The sequence below is a fragment of the Ostrea edulis genome, chromosome 2 (genome assembly GCF_947568905.1).
Source record: "Ostrea edulis chromosome 2, xbOstEdul1.1, whole genome shotgun sequence".
In the NCBI taxonomy this organism is placed as follows: Eukaryota; Metazoa; Mollusca; class Bivalvia; order Ostreida; family Ostreidae; genus Ostrea; species Ostrea edulis.
The window spans coordinates 17,347,168-17,370,786 of NC_079165.1; the positions used below are offsets into that span (position 1 = coordinate 17,347,168).

At 35.2% G+C, this 23,619-nt stretch overlaps 1 protein-coding gene and 1 long non-coding RNA gene across 2 annotated transcripts; one reads left to right on the forward strand and one right to left on the reverse strand.

The window, feature by feature from the left end:
* Window positions 1-233: 233 nt before the first annotated feature.
* LOC125679258 (PAN2-PAN3 deadenylation complex subunit pan3-like) lies at window positions 234-22,882 on the reverse strand. Its single transcript, XM_048918353.2, has 18 exons — window positions 22,586-22,882; window positions 18,285-18,376; window positions 17,760-17,993; window positions 17,237-17,486; window positions 16,029-16,180; window positions 14,338-14,403; window positions 13,836-13,940; window positions 13,578-13,635; window positions 13,248-13,406; window positions 12,411-12,527; window positions 11,377-11,523; window positions 11,063-11,219; window positions 6,921-7,005; window positions 4,390-4,529; window positions 3,903-4,032; window positions 3,638-3,702; window positions 2,287-2,425; window positions 234-2,005 (listed from the first exon to the last, which is right to left on the reverse strand). Exons 1-18 carry the CDS (start codon window positions 22,749-22,751, stop codon window positions 1,853-1,855), a joined length of 2,415 nt encoding a protein of 804 aa, XP_048774310.1. The 5' UTR covers window positions 22,752-22,882; the 3' UTR covers window positions 234-1,852.
* LOC130052134 (uncharacterized) lies at window positions 18,638-21,566 on the forward strand. Its single transcript, XR_008800500.1, has 2 exons — window positions 18,638-18,704; window positions 21,206-21,566. It is a non-coding gene; the product is annotated as an uncharacterized LOC130052134 (long non-coding RNA).
* Window positions 22,883-23,619: the final 737 nt, after the last annotated feature.

Here is a 23,619-nt window from a genome sequence, read left to right on the forward strand (position 1 = left end):
CGAGGATAAAACATATCCAACAGATATTTTAACTGCATTGTTAATAGTGATCCTTAATTCCCACTATCTTTGCTGTCATTTCAACGTTGATATAACAAACATACAAACTTCCCCACCTCCTAACCAGTCTGTAATATTTCGGATTCAATATTCCTCACTTGCCCATAACATGCTTTACCTTCCTTTATTCCTCAACTAGACGGAATTTCAACCACAGCATACAAAACACCAAATAAAATTTCTCAATATTTTATTATTTTTTATTTGGTATTTTTTAAAACATTTTTGTCATCATAAAAATATTTCATCTGTACACTGTCTTCGAATCCCATGGCTGTACAGACTCAGGTCAACAAGTTTAACATTATGCTGCCGAGTTAAAATTAATCAGCATTTCAATGTTACTGATATGCAACCGCATCAAGTGAAAATCTTTCATGTTTTTCATTTCTCATCAGATATTATTCAAGTTCTCTTAGTGTCAACACAAGTATAATTATTCTCATTTCAATTCAAGCAGAAATCAATTGGTTGGCAACATTGAAACACCTTCATAATAAATAACACCCTAGCACAAATAAAACAGCAATCATGTGACTGATGAACATGTGAAAAGTTCAGGACAAAATGCTTCAGTTTACATCCAATTTATATCAATTCCACGTAGTATTGTGACACCAATTTCCGACTGCGTACATGGTGCAAAAGTTTTAGGCATAAATTGTCAACTTATTTGTAAACTAAGGCATTTATCTGAACCCAATTAAAATATGTCAATAAAATCATTATTACAACATTATAACTGCATTTATTTAACAACCAAGACGAAGACCCAAAAAATAAAACCCAAAATTTCACCAATTTCTTAATCAATCTTGATCCGACATTCATCTAAATTTCATGAAAGTAATCTCAATCCAGGCTTAAAAGTCACAATTTTTTTTTTTTTTTTTTACAAAAAAATGAAGACTTGATTTCATTTGCTGAAATTCTGATAATGACATTTGAATGTTACATGTTTGAACACAGAGTATGCCCAATGGAGAACAATATGACATTTGCAATTTAAATACAAAAAGTCTATTGCACAAATGCAAAATCTAAGTTTATCCAACTGTTCATGTTAACATGGGCAGGATATGTAAATAAAGCTGTCAAATTGATCTGAGCAGATTAAACACACCAAGACTGGCTACATGTCGCCAACACAGGCTTGTAAGAGTTGTGTCCCTTTGTTGCTACACTGAGCCACACTCCATCCTTGCACTGTTTTAGGTCAGCTTGAAATGCTGCCATTCTTTGTTTGCCACAATGCCCAAAACTCATCACAATTATATCAACAGCATTATCTGTCAACAATAAAAACATATTAAATACATTGTCATAAATACACAAATGAATAATTTCTCTCCAAATTGTGTACCTCCATAGAGGCAATATTCAACATCCAATTGGCTTATGCTTTAAAAAATAAATTAATATTTGCTCTAAATCCATTCACTTCCGGCACTTAATTCCAACAGGAACGTGTCTTTGAGATGCTGCCTTAAGTTTGACGAGCACTGAATGAGAGCACTACCTCCAAAGCTTGGCTGCCAAACACATTCCAGCGTCCAAAGCGAGATCGTAACAATCAATATTGCAACTTACACAAATAAACATGCATATAAAAATTTTGATCAGTTAATATCAGTCCTTGTATTGTACAGTTGTAACAGTGTCCTTTGGTTCAAAATACTGACCAGCACTTTTTTGCGAAAAAAAATAAAAAAATTGTAAGATCTAAGAGGTCATGAGAACACTGTAAAGGAAAACTTTCGTCATTTCCCTACAGATCTAGATTTTCCCGTAGCTACGTGAAAGCAGCATGAGCCTGACTGGAAGGAGTGAGTAGTTCGCTGAATGCTCGTTCATAATTCTGCTTCAGTTCGGCATATGACACAACCAACACACTCTGCTCGTCTCGAGATGTCAAACAAATCCTCTCAGGGGAACCAGAGTCCAGCTGAAATACAGGACAGGTCAACAAATAGTTATCACCATTATGTCTAAAGAAGACCATAGATCCTCATTAAATAGCGAACATATTTAATTAGGATTGGGTATTGCCTGCAAAAACGATATTGCGATATATTGCAGTCTCTGATTACTGGGGCATAAAAGTATAAATTCTTAAAGAATAAAATTCTAAAAGTGAAAGATTGGACAAAAAATCAGTGTAGTCCTCTGCCTCAGTCAGTAATGAACTAGTGTATCATCAAAGTGATGAAGCAATTGTGTGTGTACCTTATTAAGGCACTGGACAATGTGAGCCATGTCGATCCAAGGGGCACCTGTTTCGTCCACCTGATGGAACAGGTAATCTCGGAACAGCTTTAGCATGTAGCGGTCACCTGTCTCTGACCACTGAACATCTAGGTTATACCTGAAATGGTCAGATTTCAACACATGATAAAATTTCAATTTCAATTCAATCATACACTGGCATTTCATCAAGTAGCACGTAAACACAGCACAAATGTTATTATATAGGGAAGTGTCGGATTTTAACACAGGAACAATCTACAATGTTCTGTGCATATGTGCTTATCACATGAAGGCGAAGATAAAGAACAGTGATCAATCTCATAGCTCCTATAAGCAGGGCTTGAAGCTAACTTTTTATGTCACCAGTCCAGCCGGACTGATGGAGTATAATATCAACCAGTCTGCAGAAAAATTTACCAGTTCAACAGTTTTCCAAAAATAATTAAACATATTCCATTAATGTTATCAAAATGAAATTTAACTCAATATGCCTCAGACAATAATGTAACACTTATGTGGGATTTATAATTTACGAATCAGATTCGTCTGATATCTACAGATCTAAGTAGATCTATGTCAAATGTGTGTGTAAAATTTCACGAGTATATTTTCCAAAATGATGCTTTAGAAAATTAACCAGTCCCATTGGACTGACTAAAACAAATGTTAGTCAGTACGCCAGACTTTTAACCAGTCACAGACTGACAAGCATATGTTAATTTCGAGCCCTGATAAGGAATGCAAAATAGTGAGTGGGCAAACATGGACCCTGGATATACCAGAAGTAGGATGACATAATAGAAATACTCAAGAGAAATTCATAATTACAGAAAGTGAAATTTTTAATAAATTGAGAAGAAAAAGGTTTGAATTTTCAAAATAAACTAAAAGTCACTGATGAACATAACATGCAAGTGGCCATATTACATGTTGATGATCTACACCTACGTAATAAAGCAAGTGGCCATATTACATCTAGATGCTTTACCACCTACATAACAAGAAAGATTAGGTGCTAATGTGTCGCACAGTTTGCTCATCAACAGAAAATCGCTTGACCTTGGCCCAAATCATTTGTTCAAGTTTAAGGTCAAAGTGAAATTCATGTCCAGTGTCCATGCCAAAGCTTTGTAATATAAAAGAAACATTAGATGCTGATAAAGGACACAAGTTAATTAAAAAATAGCATTTCAATTTGTGTTTCAAATCTGTCTCACTGTGGAGGGTCCTCCCAGGATCATTTACTGAGTAGACACACCAACATACAAAGTTTCATAGCTCAATAGGCGACACCTCACCTTGGATTCAGTATTAAGCAAATTCTACTTACTCTGGCCTCTCGTTGATGGTTCCTAGCTTGGCCAATAGGCGGAATAAACGTCCATTTTCAACCTCCTAAATATGCAATATTTACAGCTGATTATCAAACATTCAAAAACCAATGCAACAATATTATGAATAATCTTTATTATCAACGATACCAGAAAAATATTTTTTTTGTATATATTTCACACCATCAAACTCGGGTTTCATTGCAGTGTTTTACAGATATTTTCAACTATCAACATCAGAGACAGTACAAAGTCAGTATTTACCTTGGTGAGTTCATTTTCAATCACATCACTTCTTAGCTGAGCTGAATCAAGTTGTGTGTAGAAGCGTGCTCCAATCATAGGCATAATGTCATTAATGCTGCGTGGACGACTCTGATTGGTCAACAGGTACCTATGATAAACCAACTTAACCAATCAAATAATGGCATACACTCACACATCCTGCATAAGTAGCAAATAGTTTCAGTGTCTTTGGTAATTTTTGCACAAGATTAAAAAAAAAATAGTTCTTTTTTCCCCTCAAAATAAACTGATCTCATTTGCATGCAACAAGCGTTAAGCAGAAAGATGATCTCTTGACTCTATATATGGTGAAGATCCAAACAACTGTTTGTCCGTTCTAACAGGTTACATGTATATATACACATCTCCTTTCCTCTCCAGTGGAACAGAAAGGAATAATAGCATGAGTAGACTAATACCTAATGGTGGACTACAGGACAGTATTATTCTGTTATCAGTGACTTACAGGAAGAAGTTTTTAAGGTCTGCAGAGTAGTTCCTGGCAATGAGCTCCATGGAGTTCTGGAAGTTATCTCTCTTGATGGCCATGACGGTGTTACAAGCCAACGCCAGCACAACTTTTCCTAAGTACATCAGGTCCTCCTGCTACAAATTTAACAACATGTAAAAAAATAAAATAAATGTTTATTCGGTATATACATACATACAAACATACATACATAAATATCAAGGATAAACCATGAAAGCTCGAAAGCTTATTTCCAATGGTGTCCTTTGATGCACGGATGTTTGCGCTAGGGGGTCATTTATGTGGGAGGAAACCAGAGTACCCGGAGGAAACCCACCTGTCCAAGTGGGCGACTGCCATACCCTCTCAAATATTATTATTATTATTATTATTTACAGTATTCATATAGCGTATTATATAATAATGAAAAAATTACTCTAAGCGCTTTACATTAAAACAACAATAAACTACAATTAAAAATTGAACATATCTAAAACAGTGTAAAAAAAATATATTCGTTTCATTAAAAGAATATGAATTCTAGCACTGGCTTACACAAAATCGTGATTAAACTACAGAAAATGCATACAAAAAGGTTTCATAAAAAAGAATACACTGGTCACATGCCATAACATTTTATTTTTACTCCCAAAATGCTTAGTTCAGTTTTCCCACATGGAAAATTGGGAAACGTGTAAACTTCTGTAAACAGGCTTTATCTAATTCAAAATTTCTGTCAAAGGGAAAAAGTAATTCCAATCCGATCGTAACTGAGTTGGTTCCTATTTATTGATTTCCTCTTGCCATTTATTGAATACTTACTACTGATCAATTCCAATGACTTGTGAACTGAAAGTCTGATTTTTCAATTCACTGGTTGACTATTTGTACTCATAAAAATTGCAAGTAAAAAAACCCAGCAAGTTTAAAGGCCGGCAATTGGGTATAAAAGCAGCCAATCGGTGAAAATGGTGGAATATATGAATTTTCTGGTCACATTCAGGTTGCAGCACTTATTTTGCAAAAATAAAGATTAAGCTGTTGTACTGAAATTTTAAAATGGGTATGCTTGTTCCCTTCATAACTGTGCATATATTGGCCATATCTATTTTAGATATAAATTCTCATGAAGTTTTAATTTTGGCCTAAAAAATCTGAAGCAGGGCTAAATTTGTATTTCAAACTAGAGATTGGCAGTTTGTGGGTGTGATTATCTTTTGTTATTGTTTACACCGGATGTTGACTCACATATTGCACGAGCATGCTTGTCTAGTTCTAGATAAGGGGGGTTGCACCAAAGGAAACATGTAATCAAATCACTGTATAATGTGGAAAAAAAGTACTTACTCATATATCATTGGTAAATCCAGATTTTATTTTTTAATTATATATAATCACATTCCTTTAAAAAATTTGTTAACTTTATAAAAATAACTCATTAGGACTGTTCAGTCTGATCGCTGTTTCAGCGTTTTGCAGGATTGCTGGTACCTTTTCTAGAATAATGTCAAGCATGATGTTTGTCTGATTAAGCAACAATCTCCTAGACCAGTTGTGTAACTCCCATTGTCTCTCAACAATGATGACAAATGTCCAATTGATCAACCATCACTTTAAAATTACTCTCAATCTGGACTCTTACGTGTGAACATTACAATGTCAAAAGAGACAATCACAGATAGTAGGTCTCCAAATATCATAATGGACAAAGTGTTTCTTAATAATCCTTCAATGCACATGTCCTCCATTGCACAGCTACAATTTCCCCCCAAATTCTTCTCATAATTGAAAGGTACCAAGAGGAAAATCATAAGTATTATCATATCATATATACCAATATTTTGTGTATATTATCGAAAAACTACATGTTTTAAAAGACATGGATAAAACAATGATGAATTCATTTTGTAATTCCTAGGGTGAAGTTTTGTTAAAGTAAAAACCTATCCTTTCAGTGCCTCATAGATCCAGCAGAGTGGTAGAAAAATGCGGGAAAACTTTAGTTTATTTTGATAAATCATGCCAGTCTCCCTGTTCAAAATACCGTCTGCTACAGAGCACGTGTAGAGTCAAGCATCAGACTGCTGCTTATTCTGATAACACTGCTAAGCCCTGCCCTCTTGCCATATATGCTTAATTGCTGTAGGGGTGTAATTTTTTCTAGGTTACTCCTGGCCTTTAAAGCCCTGTCATTTCATAACCTCCCATGAAACCGATTTACTTGAGAGAACATAAACAGATCTTGTCAATGAAAGGTGAAGATAACGAACAGTGATCAATCTCAAACTCCTATAAGGAATACAAAATAGAGAGTCGGGAAAACACAGATCCCTGGATATACCAGAGTTGGGATCAGGTGCCTAAATCTTTCCTGTTCTAAAATATATATGCCACAATGCAAGAACTTGGATGTTAAAAAGATGAAAAATTTCTTTATATTTCATTCAATTCATCAATTTCAGATAAAAGCATTCCACATTCCTGTAGAATATGGATCACAAACTTAAAAGTGCAAGAGTATTTATTACCTGATAGTGCTGAATGGCAATCAGGGGGTTCCCTTGGCTGTCAAAGGTCAACACATCTAGAATACCAACACAGTTAAGTCGAATCCTGCAACAGAAAAGAGAAGCTGTTCGTTTATCTCATTGCTGTAACATCATAACATACAAGTATCAACACAGCATAGAGAGATAGTCACTAAACACAAGATGTGTAGTCTTTACCACACAATCTCATTGACTCCTATCATTTTTTTTGTACATATACCTCTCATCATTTCTAGAGAAATACATTCAACTCTGAACAGTATTTATCTACCCTGATTTTAGGGCTGTCATGGTTCAAACAGTTTTTGATTCGCTTTGGTTCAGGAAATAAAACTTTGGATTTTCTTTGGAGTTTTTTTTGGGGGGGGGGGGGGGGATTTTTTAGAGTGATTTAGTGATACAATAACTTGATGAATACAAGCATAACGAGAACCTCTTTAAGTAATAATTTTTCTGTTTATTTTTAATACATATGCAAGTCATTTTTTTAATGCATTTCTCATTCAAATTAATAACAATCCTACATTGCATATCTAAACTCTCATCGCATATTTTGCAGGTTGTGATTGCTTTGTTAACATCTTCTGACTCTCCATTCTTAAAAAATTAAAGCAATCATTTATAGCTTTCATTTAGGTGTGGAAAATTTTTTTGGTAAATGACAGAAAAAATAAGGTTTATATGTTATCAATATTTGTGTGAGAAACCCTATTCTGAGGCTCTGAATGATGAAAAATTACACTACTGTCTTCCTGTACAAACATTTCTCTATATATATGCCGTGTATTGAATAGAACCAAAATCTTTTCTTTGATAAAATCTTAAACTTAGTTTGAATTTTATTAATGATTTCGGTTAAAGTTACATACAAACCTATCATAACAGCACACTTTCACAAAAAAATAAAATTTTCAGATTTAGAGCGAATATTGCTCAAGTATTCACAAACATGCAATTTCTTTCCACATATCGTCAGGTTTCGTTTCATTACTATCATTAAATAAAAATATAAAACCAATCATAGCACATGTAGCAAACAAAATGAGACAATGTAATAAAACAAAACCAAAATTCAAAACCAAATCAAACCATGTGTTTTTACCCCGGTTAACCGACTTTCGTGTTAAATGTGACAGCACTACTTCATTTGCAAAAGATAATTATTTTACTCGGATCCACTAACTGTTCCGAGTTACCTACCTTAATTTGCTTTGGACATGGATTTACTTGGGTTCATAGTTTTGAGTTACCTACCTTATTTTACTTTAGACATGGCTTTACTTGGGTTCATAGTTTTGAGTTACCTATCTTGATTTGCTTTAGGCCTAAAAAAAATTAATTACTTGGTTCTTAGGCCCGCCCACATTTCTTATAACAATGTGCATTACCCATTTTTATCATTAAATGAATAAAATAAAATTTCCTCATGCGCTTGTTGGGTGCTAAAAAAAAATCTGGAAACTCCGACCGCATTTTAGATATTTCCGTCAGTAAAATGTCTGACAAACGTCTGGATGATACATATACATGTACGTGCAATCCAATCGTGCCTTATATACAGTTTGGTTTGAGTAATGGCCGCCCCCCTATCTAGCCCGTGTTGTCGCCTTTGCCGCAACATTTTGTCTAAAAAAACAAAGACTGATGATTTTAGGAGAACATTTTGGGGTTTACGTTCAACTTCTAGAGATAATTGATAATGTACCTCGCCCAAATGACGATAAAGGACGGTATGTGCTGGAATAAATTGAACAAACTTGGCAAAGTTGAGTACCATATCAAAACGAAAGTAGAAACGCTGAAATCTGAATGGGATGTTTTGATACGTGATTTACGCCTTAAAAGACACATGTCATGTTTTCAAAGTATACAAAATTACATGCATTTTGTCTTCTTTATGCTTAGAGTAATTCTAATAGTTCGTTCGCCGAAATTTTGCGATAATTAACCACAATACAGACTTAAATCTAAGCCGATTTTAAAAAAGTCTAGTTAATTAGGTAGGTAGTCACGTGGTACAGTGACGTCACATGCGCCCTTCGGATTATGAAAGTACTGTGAGATATTAAAAACTCAGCTTTTAGGGGCCTAATTTATTCACCATGGGCAACATTTAAATCGATGTTGACAATTTTTTTATGTTTTATATGTTTTTGCCACCAGTGCATACAAATAGCTAGGTACAGGTAAATGCCCAAATATAGCGAGGAAAGCGAGTATGAAATCGGCAATATTGCGAGTAAATAATGTTTATAGTCTCTGTCTACAAACTGTTTGGTAATGTTATTCCTTTATACACGTACATCTGTAATTGGTGCAGTTTTTCTAAAATAAACAGTGCAATCATTATTTTTGGATTAGACAAATTATTATACGTTACAATGTTGACAACTAGGCGTTAGGCCAAGCTACTGTCACGGGTGCATTTCAGAAAGAAAGAAAAAGGGAAAAAAACACACAAATCAATATAAATAATCAAATTTAAAGTGGAAATCACATTAGTTCATTTTGATAAAGCAATCTTATTATTATTTTTGAATTGTAATCAGCACGCCGTTGCAGGAAGTGGGAGCATGGCATATGTTATACAGACGCACTCTTGATAGATGTTACGAATTCAATGAGGAAATAATTTTATAACTCAATTTAAAGTTAGGAAATAAAATATTCTATTACTTATATAATTAAAAGTTCAATTATTTTGTATAATTGAATTTTTTTAAATCTGATCTACCAGTTGGTAGAAACTCACAAGTTACATTGTATATATGTTGTTACAAGGTGAAGGTCAGTTGAGCGGAGTGTGTATTGAATTTGAAGACCAAAACAGAATGTATGCTGTAGGCCTACCAGTGCTTATAGCTTCGATATATCCATTTTCTTGCAGTTTATCAGGGTCACTGTCCAAGCGGTTTTTGAAAAGGTGACTGGGTGTTTGTTTTTAAGGTAAAAGTTCTTGCTCCAACAAAAAATTATCCACATCTTTCTTTTCGTAACTTCCTTCGAAAAATTGAAAAATACTGTCTAAATCCTTTCTACTGACAACTAGTACACCCGAGCATGGCACAAAACATCTCAATGAAAGATTATTTACAAGCAGTTAACGTGATAATTGGTTTTTTGTCGATTAAATCTAATCTGTTTATGAAATGGCTAATAGACGTTTTCAAACCCGAGGGCGCATATGAAGTCACACATAATGGCGCGTAAAATAGCGAAAGTAAATATGCATATCGCAAGATTTGAATTTCATTGCTTTCAAACTCGAACACTACGCAAAATTTTTCATTTAAAACACATTTAAAGTAGTTTTAGGCATGAAAAGAATTGATTTTGCTGAAAAAATGAAAAAAGTTTAGAAACCTGTGTTGTGTCCTTTAAACACAAAGATGACATAGGCTTACAGTAATTATGCACACATAAATAAAAACAATTTCATTGTTTTCATCTGTCAACTTACACGTGTAACAGAAATTATAATGCATTGTCTGATTCACTGGTTACTACATGTACATGTATATACATTTATACTAGTTTGCTCAGATTGTGTCAAAACCCTGTGTTTTAGTGCTGGTATATTCCCTCCAATATGCTTTTACTGTGTAAATGACAGTTCAGCAAAGTGAAGGGGCTTATCCCACTTGTGAAAGCTGTAGGGCTAATCACCAGTTGCCACACAGAAGAAAGAATGTAGAAAATGCAAGAGAGAAAGAGAAGAGAAGGAAATAATGTTCTTGATTTCTTTGTTCAATGATTATTGAGCACTGGATTAAAAAATGGGAGTTTTGAAATAAAATTTTAAAAAATAATCCCTCGTCTGTTTTTCATGAGGTAAAAAGGGGGGGGGGGGGGGGGGGGGGGGGGAAGGCCTCATTTCTTTTTGACAAAACTGGCCCGAGAACCAAGTAATTCAGTTTTTTCTGGCCTTAAACAAGAATTTTACTCTGGTTCATAGTTCTGAGTTACCTACCTTGATTTGCTGTAGATAAGGATTTTACTCGGGTTCATACTTATGAATTACCTATCTTGATTTGCTGTAGACAAGGATTTTACAAGGAGTTACCTACTTTGATTTGCTGATATAAGCATTTTACTCAATCTCATTTTTCTGAGTTACCTACCTTGATTTGCTGTAGATAAGGATTTTACTTGGGTCCATTGTTCTGAAAGCGAGACCGGCAGCATGAATGGCCCTCAGCGCGGAGCTCAGCTGGACGACATAGGCCCAGATCATGCTTTCTGGCAACAAGCCAGCATGTTGTCTAGGTCCATTCAGTCCTGTAAAGTAACATCAAAATTAACAAGAACATCTTCAACATTACACAAAAGTTAGATATTGAACCCTAAACGTATCAGTCTTATCAGTTTTACTTTATTCTACTGATTGGAATGTACCATTTCTGAAACCTCTCCACGATAAGACAGAGTTGTGTACCTTTGTTTCCAGAGTTGTAGGACCTCGATGACCCGCCCCCTTCCATGCTGAAGGAATTGTTGTAACCGTTCATTCCGCCTGGGCCACTGAAATGTCTTAACATCAGCGTCTCAGCCCCAGGGAAAAAATCGTACACAAACACTATGGCTGAAAGAAACAAAGAAATGATCATGTATTAACTAACAAAGCACGACATTGTTCCATACAATGTGGGGTGTGCGATTCTGTGTGTATTCCACAGATTTTATCCACCATTCATGTCGCAATAGTTACAACAAATACTGTAGAAAAGTTAGAAGCCATTTCATTTTGTTGTATCTTCATGTACCATACTGTAAAATTGTTTATTTATGCTGGGGGTTAAGTATGCGTTTTTTCCACGTCCAACATTATGTGTGCGGGAAAAATATGCGATAATTGAACATACATTGCATCCAATATTTATGACTATAAGGGAATTTTTTAGGGTCTGTAGGGGCCAAAATAAGTCCCCATTCTCAATGCTAAAAAGCAAGAATTTTCCCCAATTTTTGCTTTGAAATTCCAGAACAATGAAAACAAATCAAAGCAGGATAGCCTTATTGTTCATATATCTTCTTCACAGGCCCACAGATTAAAATCATTGCTTCAAAATTGTTAAGTACACCTAATTTTTTAGGCCTCTGCTTATTTGAATGAGGTCAGCTTTGACCAAATTGAAAGTCAGAAGGAGACCAATTATACCTTAATGCATCCTGGTCTATTTTATTCCCTAACTTTCTGCATGGAACATTTTTCCCAATTTCAAGCAAATATTGCTATTTTCCCAATTGGAGAGGCCTGGGCCCTTGAAATCAATACCTTAAAAAACCCTGACTATACGTGCGGGTGAAATTTACGTGCTCATTACATGACCACATGATTAGTGTAAATTTCCCCCACGCATAAATAACCACTTTTACAGTAATTTTTATTCAACAAGAGATCAACTATACACTGAAAAGATCCTACTTCAGCTAACTAGCTGTCAGTACCCTCCGAATGTTAAAACTTACAATTGTCACCGAAGGCCTTGGTTGTGAAGACCTCTCTCAGCTGTACGATATTGGGGTGGTACATCTTTTTCCACATGTCTATAATGCCCATACACTTTGTGTTAGATAACCGGAAACCTGCAAAATCAGATGAAAGTTATGTCAATAAAATAACGAGAATAACTAATTATAGCTCTAATTCAAGTCAAAATTCTAAAATTATTCACATAAAAATTGCAAGAGTTGACGTATGAGGAGAAACATTAATTCTCATAAATTCATGAAATTGACTGATGCAAATTCAAACCTAGATACACATTAATACACATAAACGAGAAGTAGAGAGCATGTTGTACAGTCGTTAGCACCCCCCCCCCCTCCCCCCTCGACACTTACTCATTCTCTCACCAGAGGGCGCGCTATGCAAGCTTCACTTTCACCTCTGTTATCGTCTGATAAATAGTTCGGCTAACCACATAATCTCGCACGGACAAAATAGCATCTTTGACTCCAACAGAAAGACATGTTTCTGTTCTTTGTGTAATGTTAGATTTTCATCATTATAATCTCGCTAGTTTTTCTAATGTAGAGTCCATAGTTACGAAGTGAAAGTGAAATTAATACATTTGACAAGACAAAATAGTTCCATAAATATGGGGGTTACACTAACGTAATACAGCGTTTCGATACCTACCAATGTGTTTTTAACTCATAAATTTATGTTTTATTTATGAAAATGATGCAGATTTATTTTATTTTCAAAGACGCTCTGTTTTACAAAATTCTTGTAAATCAGATGATAACAGAGGTGTTGTGGAGCGTAGCGTAACACCCTCTGGTGAGAGATTGGACACTTACTGTGTACTCTGCGTAAGCAATAAGTCAGTCCATCTTTGGTGTTGACTGCTTTGTAGCAAGTGGTGGGGTAACCAAAAGTGTTGGATTTCTGCATTGGGTTAGCTAGCGGGGGCTCCAGGGGGAAGAGATTGTGATAATTATCCACTTCTGCAGGGATATCTGAAAATTGATATTGAACTGACATATTGTACCAAATAAATGGCTTACAAGCTAACAACAAATGTTTTAATGCCACCCTGATCAAATAAGCATTGTGGTGATCACACATATAAATTCTATCTTGTATGACATGAAGAAATTTAAAAATCACTCCACGTGAACTCGTCCTACCTGTGGTTTGGGTAGTGTCCAGCTGCGCCATCGTTAGAGCATGTTTATTTAAGATATCCTGTCAAATTAAAATAAAATACTTCAACTGAAACAAAATTATAATTACATTCACAGTTATACTAAACTAAACATCAACAAACAAAACTTTAATAATGCCAACATTCATTACTTTCTAATTATAATTACAGTATACATGAATTAAAAATTTCAAAAATCATAAAACATACACAAAGGCACATCATGCTAGTTAGGACTCACCATTTTGAGTTCATCAGGCATATGGAACTGAGGCATATTTTTCTTGACCGATAAATGTGCAATGTGGGGTGGGAGACTGGGAAACATGGAGAAATTTGGCAGTTGCTGCAACATAAGAATATTTAAAACGGTATGTCAAGGTTCTGGTATGAACACTGAAATCTTTACAGATAATACACAAGTGGCATAATATTGTTAAAAAACCTTTCATATCAACAAATCATTCCAAGAAAATGTCTGTAGGTTTCTATACATGTACTAATGTTAATGTAATACATGTGATTTAATCTTCAATAGACATCCTTCATGTTTATCGGGTTTACTAAAAACTGAGAAGCATTTTGCTTTATTTTTTCAGGGATCAAGCTTGCCAGAAACATATCAGCGTCCTATTCTGGACAGTAGTGAACAAATCGATTGTCCCTGGACCCACCCCCAGTCCTGTAATGGACAGTAGTGACCATACAGATTGTCCCTGGACCCACCCCAAGTCTATACTTACAGTGGCTTCATGCTGGGGGGTGAAATCATCCGGTGAATAAAAATAAGTTGTGCCACCAACATTCTCCTTGAAAATAAAGAAGAAGAAAAAACACAATTGAAATAAGCACGTCCAGCAACGATTTGGTACATGTATGACCTGTAAAAGTTGATCACCTACACACACAATAACAGATACATCCATCCGATTTTATACCCCAATATACTGTACTCAATTCACTTTAATGACAACACTATGATGGGGTATGGTCACATGCACAAAAGAACAAACAGGAGAAGAAGTCAAATGAGTAGTTCCCTCCTCTGAAGTGAGTGTCTCTTGTTCACAAATGATTTCAATTCATGAACTTTTCCATACCATGAACACAGTTCAAATTAAACTCCACACCAAGAGGCCCACAGGCCTTTAAAATCAATCACTTGATTATTAGTTAAAAGTATCACTTGCCAAGGGCTATGAAACCCTGTTCTGCAGATGTAAGCTAAATTCTAATATTTAGCAACAATATAATACAAGATGTGTTCTTAATACTTGAATGCCCTTGAAAGGCTTTGATGAAAGGCTATACATAAGATAATATATGTAAATTTAACAAGATATGACTAATTTGAACCTGTCCTTGAGTCAAAACCCTTAGGTTGCAAAATTCATAATTTTGGTACATCCCTTCCTGCTTTTCCTAAACATGCAGCTAGTTTTTATACAGAAAAAGCAAACATAAAGAAGTGTTTCAAATGATAAAAACAATTACTATAATAATTTTGGCCCCACCCTGGAACCAAAGCCATCATTCCCTGGGATTATGAAATTTACAATTTTGGTAAAGGTCGACCTACTCCTTCTAAATATCTACTAGTTTCAATTTAGTATCAATAGCATTAAAGATGATATTCTTTATATGCTTTACACACATATACAGTATAATAAAGTTTTGGCCCACCCTGGGGTCAGAACCTTTATCTCAGGGATCATGAAATACAATTTTGCGAAGTAGAGGTTTTCCTTACACATTTGTGGTTGTAGAGAATTTTTGTTTTTGAAAATTGGTCAATTTTGCCTCACCTTTAAAGCCCCAGGGGTGAAGGAGTCCTGAAATTTACAAGTTATGTCCCCCTTATCCCAAAGATGCTTCATATCAAAATTGAAAGGAATTGAAATGGTATTTATCAAGAGGAAGTTAAAATGTTCTTTTGTTCTCACACATTTAATTATGGACCATTTTGGCCCCACCCTTATACCAAATCACCCATCCCTAGGATCATCAATATACAATTTTGGTTAAGGACTACCTGTTCTTTCTAAATATCCATGTAGTTTCATTTTAGTATTTATAGCACTGAAGATGTTATTTATTATTTTGGCCCCACCCCTAGGGCCCCAGGGGTGCAGGGGTCCTGAAATTTACATCCCCTTGTCCAAGTGATGCTTCATACCAAATTTGTAAAAAAAAAAAAAAAAAAAAAATTGGAATAGTAGTTATCAAGAAGTTAAAAATGTTCAATTGTTAACATGTCGCACAAATTACAATAGGTCACCTGAGTTTACTAAAAATCAGACTGGACAGTAACTCATCTTTAACTCAAATCTAACCTCACAAAAACCAATAACTGGACAGTTAATTCATTTTTAACTAATTAAAATTAAACTCTATGAAAAAGACTGATTTGACAATAACTCATCTTAAACCTTACCTGGATGGTGGTATTGTTTGATTTTTTTGGGGTGGTGGTTTGCTTGAGGGGGGTGATGGGGGAGGATGCGGTCCGTCGCATCATCAGGGGTGAGCTGGAGGGAGACAGGTGTGGACTATGGCTAGGACTGGTTGTGACCAAAGTAACGCCACCTGCAACAGATCACATAGTATGACTATATATAAACCTGCACTGTATCAACACTGACTACATTACACTCAAATCATGGAAATTTGCTTGGTATTACCTCCAATACACCACCAACAACAGCTTACAAACCGATATTGTGCACCTGTACACAGAACTCACAAATTTATAACATACTTTTAATCCTTTTAATTTCATTCATGTTCACCTACAGACAGTACAGCTAAAAATTTCAATCTGTTAAAAATTATCCATCTGTTTGTCCTTAGCACAGTGACAATGGACCTTCTGAGTTGTAAGTACCATGGGGATTGGATTTCATCCCTAAGCTTTAGATCAGGGGTAGTTCTATAAATTTCAAATTTCTTTACAAGCACTGGATGATGGAGTGGGGATTGGACAATTATTCATAAGCATTACATAAAAGAATGTGGGGGTGGGGTGTTCACTTACTCGTAGACACTAGATGAGGAGGGGGTGGGATGTTCACTTACTTGTAGGCACTATATGAGGAGGGGTGGGGTGTTCACTTACTTGTAGGCACTAGATGAGGAGGGGGTGGGGTGTTCACTTACTTGTAGGCACTAGATAAGGAAGGGGTGGGGTGTTCACTTACTTGTAGGCACTAGATGAGGAGGGGGTGGGGTGTTCACTTACTTGTAGGCACTAAATGAGGAGGGATGGGGTGTTCACTTACTTGTAGGCACTAGATGAGGGGTGGGGTGTTCACTTACTTGTAGGCACTAGATGAGGAGGGGTGGGGTGTTCACTTACTTGTAGGCACTAGATGAGGAGGGGGTGGGGTGTTCACTTACTTGTAGGCACTAGATGAGGAGGGGGTGGGGTGTTCACTTACTTGTAGGCACTAGATGAGAAGGGGGTGGGGTGTTCACTTACTTGTAGGCACTAGATGAGAAGGGGGTGGGGTGTTCACTTACTTGTAGGCACTAGATGAGGAGGGGGTGGGGTGTTCACTTACTTGTAGGCACAAGATGAGAAGGGGGTGGGGTGACCACTTACTTGTAGGCACTAGATGAGGAGGGGGTGGGGTGTTCACTTACTTGTAGGCACTAGATGAGGAGGGGGTGGGGTGTTCGACATCATCATGTTGTTAGGTGGTACCACAGCAGCTATGCTGTGGTTCTCTTGCTGCCCAGACATCATCATTGGGGGTGGTGGCGGTGGTGGGGGCCCATTTGAATGTGGTGGAGCATATCCATTTCCATTAAGGGTTGAGAAATTAGGGGAACTGGCACTGTGACTCAGGGATGTCGACTTGGGGACAAACTCATTAGCAATAGGGTTTGGTCCCTGAAAAAGAAAAAAACTGCCAACAATGCACAAGGTATTTAATCTTAAAGAAATCAAAATCCAGACCAGCTATCAATGTCCAGTTCCTTTCTTGATTCATATTTCTAATTTGTTGCTTCCAATCAACTTCATATTTTTCCCCTCAATTCTGTTGCCAATTCTACATATTCTTAATACTGAAATGATCAATTTCTATATATATATAAAAAATTATGTTACCTAGAAAAAAAATAATGCATGATGCACATCTATATCCAAAGAATAATTAAATACCTTAGCAGTATTGGAGATCTGGAGGTTTAAAGCTGCGAAGTCTGATGCAATTCCATGATCCATTCGAACACCATCCGACCGGAAGTTGTCCATTCTCATCTGTCCACTACCCGGGTGACAATCCAGTCTCCCCTCCCCTGAGGCTAAGTCCATACGGGGGTTACCTGGACCAAAGTTTGGTGCATGACCTGAGGGACCGAGCATACTCCTGCCAGGACGACCCATGGGGGGTCTCTGAAAACAATGTATACAAAATTCACATGCAGATGCAGAGGAAATTCTGGTGACCTTTTAATACCTGCTTAACTATCATAGGAAAATGTATTCGACAATGTTCTTTGTATAAATATCCCTAATTGCTTTTTCATTTACTTATATGCATACAAAAACAAATGAAACGATTTCTGATTTTTTTCTCAATTAAAGAAAATGTCATGTGTAAATTCCAGACAGTAAGAGCCAGGCTTTTTCATTATAATTCAATTAGTTTGACAAGATACATCAGTAACATCTAAATCCTCTTACAGAAAACGGGTTAAAATCTGGCACAGTGCTCTCTCCTCCAAAGGTTGCATTGAAATACTGATCTCCATTGTTTCCTAAGGAATCCGGTATACCTGAAAATACAAGTCAAGGATGCATGTCAACCTCTACATACAAATGAGAGACAATCCGATACTACAACACTACCTGAGTGCCAGTTTTATTTCTGCTTCTTAACAACTTGTGGAACATACCAGCTATTTCTCTGTTTAATTCAATCCTTTGCATATAGAGCAGCAAGTCAAAAGCCATAATTACAACTGTGATGTTTGTATATAGTGCTGTTATCTTAACGTGACCTATTTCTGAATGATGTTAAAGTTCAGATTGACAATATCACCCACATGGACTTTGATAAGCCAATTCAGGACTGGATTCTACACAAGAGAGTGGGTTTTTGCAGTAAGTACATAGCAGTTTGTTTTGAATTTTTAATTCTTTAATTATAGGGCTCCCACTTCTAAACTGTTATGTATTAGCTGCTACTTATCCATAATACAAGGTTTCCTTAAACACACAGAACTCGCAAGCTTTCCATACTCTATATAAATGAAATGATGAAGGATCACATTCATAGGGGCTAGATATGTATTCACAGGAACTGGGTATAATACATTTGTAGGGGCTAGATATGTATTCACAGGAGCTGGGTATAATACATTTGTAGGGGCTAGATATGTATTCACAGGAGCTGGGTATAATACATTTGTAGGGGCTAGATATGTATTCACAGGAACTGGGTATAATACATTTGTAGGGGCTAGATATGTATTCACAGGAACTGGGTATAATACATTTGTAGGGGCTAGATATGTATTCACAGGAACTGGTTATAATACATTTGTAGGGGTTAGATATGTATTGACAGGAACTGGGTATAATACATTTGTAGGGGCTAGATATGTATTGACAGGAACTGGGTATAATACATTTGTAGGGGCTAGATGCATATTCACTATTCATCATACAGTTCACAGCCTTGAAATTGTTCCTAGTAATTTTCAAATTTCTGTTCTCTAAATCTTTCTGTTTAAAATTCATGCTTTTATTTCTACAGTGTATGTTATAAGGGGCTAAGTTCATATCATTTTCACTACAGTGTTCATTTTCCAAAAACTACAGAACTTTGTATACGGAACCCATCAACCCACATTCATAGTGTATGACCTACCAGTTACTTAGCCTGAATATCTTATAATAAAACCTAACCTATATCTTATAAAATATACAATGTTTTGTTGGTCATATAGAGAAAATTCAAATCAATTAAAAAATTGTCATCATTTCTACAGGGTTTTTTTCCTTAAGAACTGCTGATCTTGATGTCCACCATTACATTTGTAACCCTAAATCAGAAATGAGTAGGTTTTTAAACATTCTGAGATCTGTTACTATTTTTACACATCTAACCTTGGGAACAATGATGCAATTTTAATTGTCTGACATTAAAACTTTTTATCGACAACCCAATTTTTTTCTCAAGTGCCAAGGACTGACATCCAGATGCCCAAGTCTACAACAAGTGTTTTTTGAGAGAAAACGTGAAAATTTTACATACATTTTTCATTGATTTAAACTTAGTCACATTCAAAAGAAAATTGTTCACATCAAAATGTCTGCAACATTTAAATCTTTATAAAAATGTGAGGGAGTATCTTAACCCATTTTATTTGCAGCAGTACTAATAGCTTTAAATGAAGGTGTCACTTAAACTGTTTAACAACATTAATGGTAATTACAATAAGGAAGCATCTAGGTTGTCATTTTTACAATGCAGTGGATAAATTAATGTTCTGCATTCCTTTAGCTGAGAGTCTCTTTATATCGAGAACACAGACAAAAGTGCTTTCTACAGAATAAATCAAACTCCGAAAAAAAATCTAATCAGCCATGAGAAGTTATAAGTAGAACAAGAGAATTTCACATACTGAGTAGTCACTCGCCCAAGGGCACCTGCTAAATTACAATCAATTTGTCAGAAAACTTGTGTTTTAACACTTTTTACTCAACAGCTTCATTACCGTAACTGTATACTGCACATACCTGGGATATTAATTTGATGTATTACTTAGGTGGGAAGTCAAAAGTCTAACTCCTCACAAAATCACATAGTGAAGAGAAAAACCAAGTTGTTTACCTAAGTAACGAGGTCAAAGCAGACTAAGTTCCTACATAATTCAGTCACCTGTGTACAATTCAGTGAAAAATCATTTAATTTCAAAGTCAAAATCAAAATTGAAGACTGACTTTATTTTTTCATTACTGGCAATATTAATTACAAATCAAAACAAAACTATTTAAAAAAAAAATAAAAACTGAGCTGCAACTAAGTGTGGAAAAGATGTTGCTTTTACTTGAAGATTTCACTGTAAGAGATGATACTAGTGATTATTTTTGCTTAATAGGGCATTTTCCCCAAGGTCAAATTCAGAGGAGAACTATAGTAGTTTGTTTTAGATAATCAGTAATATGAAACCATACAAATATATCAAAACAGCATAAAATAATTTAAAACTGGAGAAATACTTGAAAAAAATATTAGTTACTCTCAAAGAAATAGAGGCAAACAGGTAATCTAAAATGATTCCCAGTTATAGCCTGTTTAAACAATGTTGTTGTTGACAATTGTTTAGCAGATTTAGATAAAGTACTATAATATGTATATGTACTTTCATGTGCCCTGAGTAAAAATGATATGATAAAGAAAAAAGAATGTACTTATACTTTTCATTGATTTTAGAAAATATTTCTGAATACTGTAGTCATTTTTTGCACCTCTTTCATGACTAGTTTCCTGTTTTTAAAATCCTGTTCACTACAAATAAATGTTATGTTTTTTTTCATTTTACCATGTGCAAATTGTTTTCAACACTTTATCATAACTAAGTGAATTTCTATCACAGGTTTTCTCATCAATTACTGCTAAGCTCTGCCTGAGGACATTGATATTCTTGTTGTATTAAATTCTGATGAACAGTTCAACACCAGTGTGAGCCACTGCAGCTTTCAAGACTCTGTTCCGAACTTTTGCGACAACACAGGTGACTGTCAACTTTATCGGAATCTTGTTTGCCAACATTCAGTCTTAATACTTCAATAACAAATCTGTAGATGTTTAATGGACCTTCTTGCAAGATTTGTTATAAGGTTACAAGTGCAAAATTTAAGTAGCATATACAGAGTTGGGGAAAGAGAGCAAATAATTACCTGACATCATGTCCTGTAGGGTGGGGAGAATTTAGAAAATTAAAAATTTACCAGACATCAGTGGCTGTCATAGTTCTAAATATTACCATGTTTAACAGTAAGTTCTCTTTCTGTTTCCAGTATGATGCTATTTAACATGAAACTGTTAAATCTCCTTCCACTACTCAGACTCATTCACTATGTCTGAATCATCACCACTCATTAACACAGTCAATGCAAAGTGTACAAATCTGTCAAACAATTGATATTGATTGCAAATCCGAGCCACTCTTTGATATTTTTTTTTTAACTACATAGGATTAAATATTTTCAAATTTTCTTTCCCCCTTTTTTTTTTCCTGAGCCACAATCATTTAAAAGACCAAAATAGGCTTTTGATTTCCTAGAAAGATAGTTTTTTGATGGTCTATGATAAATGATATACTTCAAGGTAAAAGTAACAGCAAGTTAATTTTATCACCATTTTTGTTTGCATTTTTAAAAAAAGCAGATTATTTCATTCTATATCATTGGCTGCCAAAATCCACAAGCAGACAGTTTTCAGATCATATTTCAAGTTTTTTCAACAAATCTGAACATAATAAAGTGTAAAGAGAATTGGTGAGAAGATGTCATGAATCTTTGCCAGTGAATTTAACTCAGTAAAATTGATGATGCAGAACCATGCTCATTTAAAAAAGCAAGCAAGCTGCATTATATATAATCAACCTCACTAACAACAAAAATATGAAAGTCCACCCCATATTTCTCTAAAATGCCAATTAGGCAGTATGGGAAACTTTGTGTCTTTCTAAAATTTGCCAATCAAGACTTACCCAGGCAGTGAACACCTTTCTTCCTTCACTTACCAATAAAAAGACAGATTATGAAGCTATATCTTTGAGGTATCCCTTATTACTTAGAGTTTTGCATCAACAAATTTTAACCCAAAACATCGGTGGGATTTTTTGTTTGACCTAGTTTTAAAACATTTGTTTACAACTAATTATATCACACAGCCTTCAGATGACACAGGCACTACGACTGCGCACACAAGTTGTGAAAACAGAAATACATTATTATAAGAAAATCCACACCCTGATTTTCTGAAGAATGCATCGGTCCATTGGAATATGGTTTTTGAAATCCAACTCCTGGGTTCTGGTGGATAAATTGACAGTCTTCACCATACACACAGTTTCCAGTATTCACGAAGAAACGGCACAAAGCCGGCTTTCTCCCCGCTGAATTAGAAGATGTCATGTTAAATTTTCAACAAGCTATCTGCAGATCGCCACTCTCATGACTTGATCATTAACTTTTCAAATGAACAAATTTCACCAAATGTTTCAGGTTCTTTAATTTTCCTGCAGTGCGCATGTTCGCGGAGGAACTCTGGGGCAATCATTGTCAGAAAGACGCTTGAAAAGTTCGGTGGGTGCTAATGAGCCAAATTATCGCCTCATACAATCGCAATGGCATTAGTATTTTACACATCGGCGGTAATTGTCTGAACTATGTTTATTTCAAAAATTGCATTCTTTTATAAATTGAAATTGTGGTCTTTAAAGTCAGGAGAGTGTTTCGAAACATCCAGGTTTTAGAAGAAATTAAAAATAAAATATTACTAATTAATCCATGATTGAAAGAATGCACCACTCAACATAAAGAACAATTTTTGCAGTACTATCTGAGTTGAGAAGACTTTGTTTACATTATGACATTATGACATTGATAGGCTGGTATAGATTAGAGAATTTGTTTACTCAAGGATGTATACAAGATATAAGATACAAGATATTTTATTGACCAATCAAGGGCCCCTGAAGGCATAGTTGACAAAAGAAGTATAATTTAAACATTAATTTCCATAGAAAATCAACAATATAGTATATGAATGTAGCAAAAAGCTTTTTTTATTATTATTATCATTAATTTTTTTATTATTATTATTATTTTGTTGGCGTTTTTTTTTTTTTTTTTTTTTTACTGAAGAATTCTTGGTTTGCGAAATATTACGAAATATTTTGAATACCAGAGATAAATTTGTTACTTATGGGAAACATAAATTTAAATTGGTCTGTAATAAAATAAAATTGAATTATTATAATATAATATTTATGTGAAAGAC

What these genes read in the sequence shown, in the direction of transcription:
- LOC125679258 (XM_048918353.2), bottom strand. Translation starts at nt 22,751, where the DNA reads ATGACATCTTCTAATTCAGCGGGGAGAAAGCCGGCTTTGTGCCGTTTC. An exon ending in CTACAACTCTGGAAACAAAG is followed by an intron (nt 11,220 to 11,376) that starts GTACACAACTCT and finishes GTTACTTTACAG; the next exon opens with GACTGAATGGACCTAGACAA. An exon ending in TTGTCCAGTGCCTTAATAAG is followed by an intron (nt 2,006 to 2,286) that starts GTACACACACAA and finishes CCTGTATTTCAG; the next exon opens with CTGGACTCTGGTTCCCCTGA.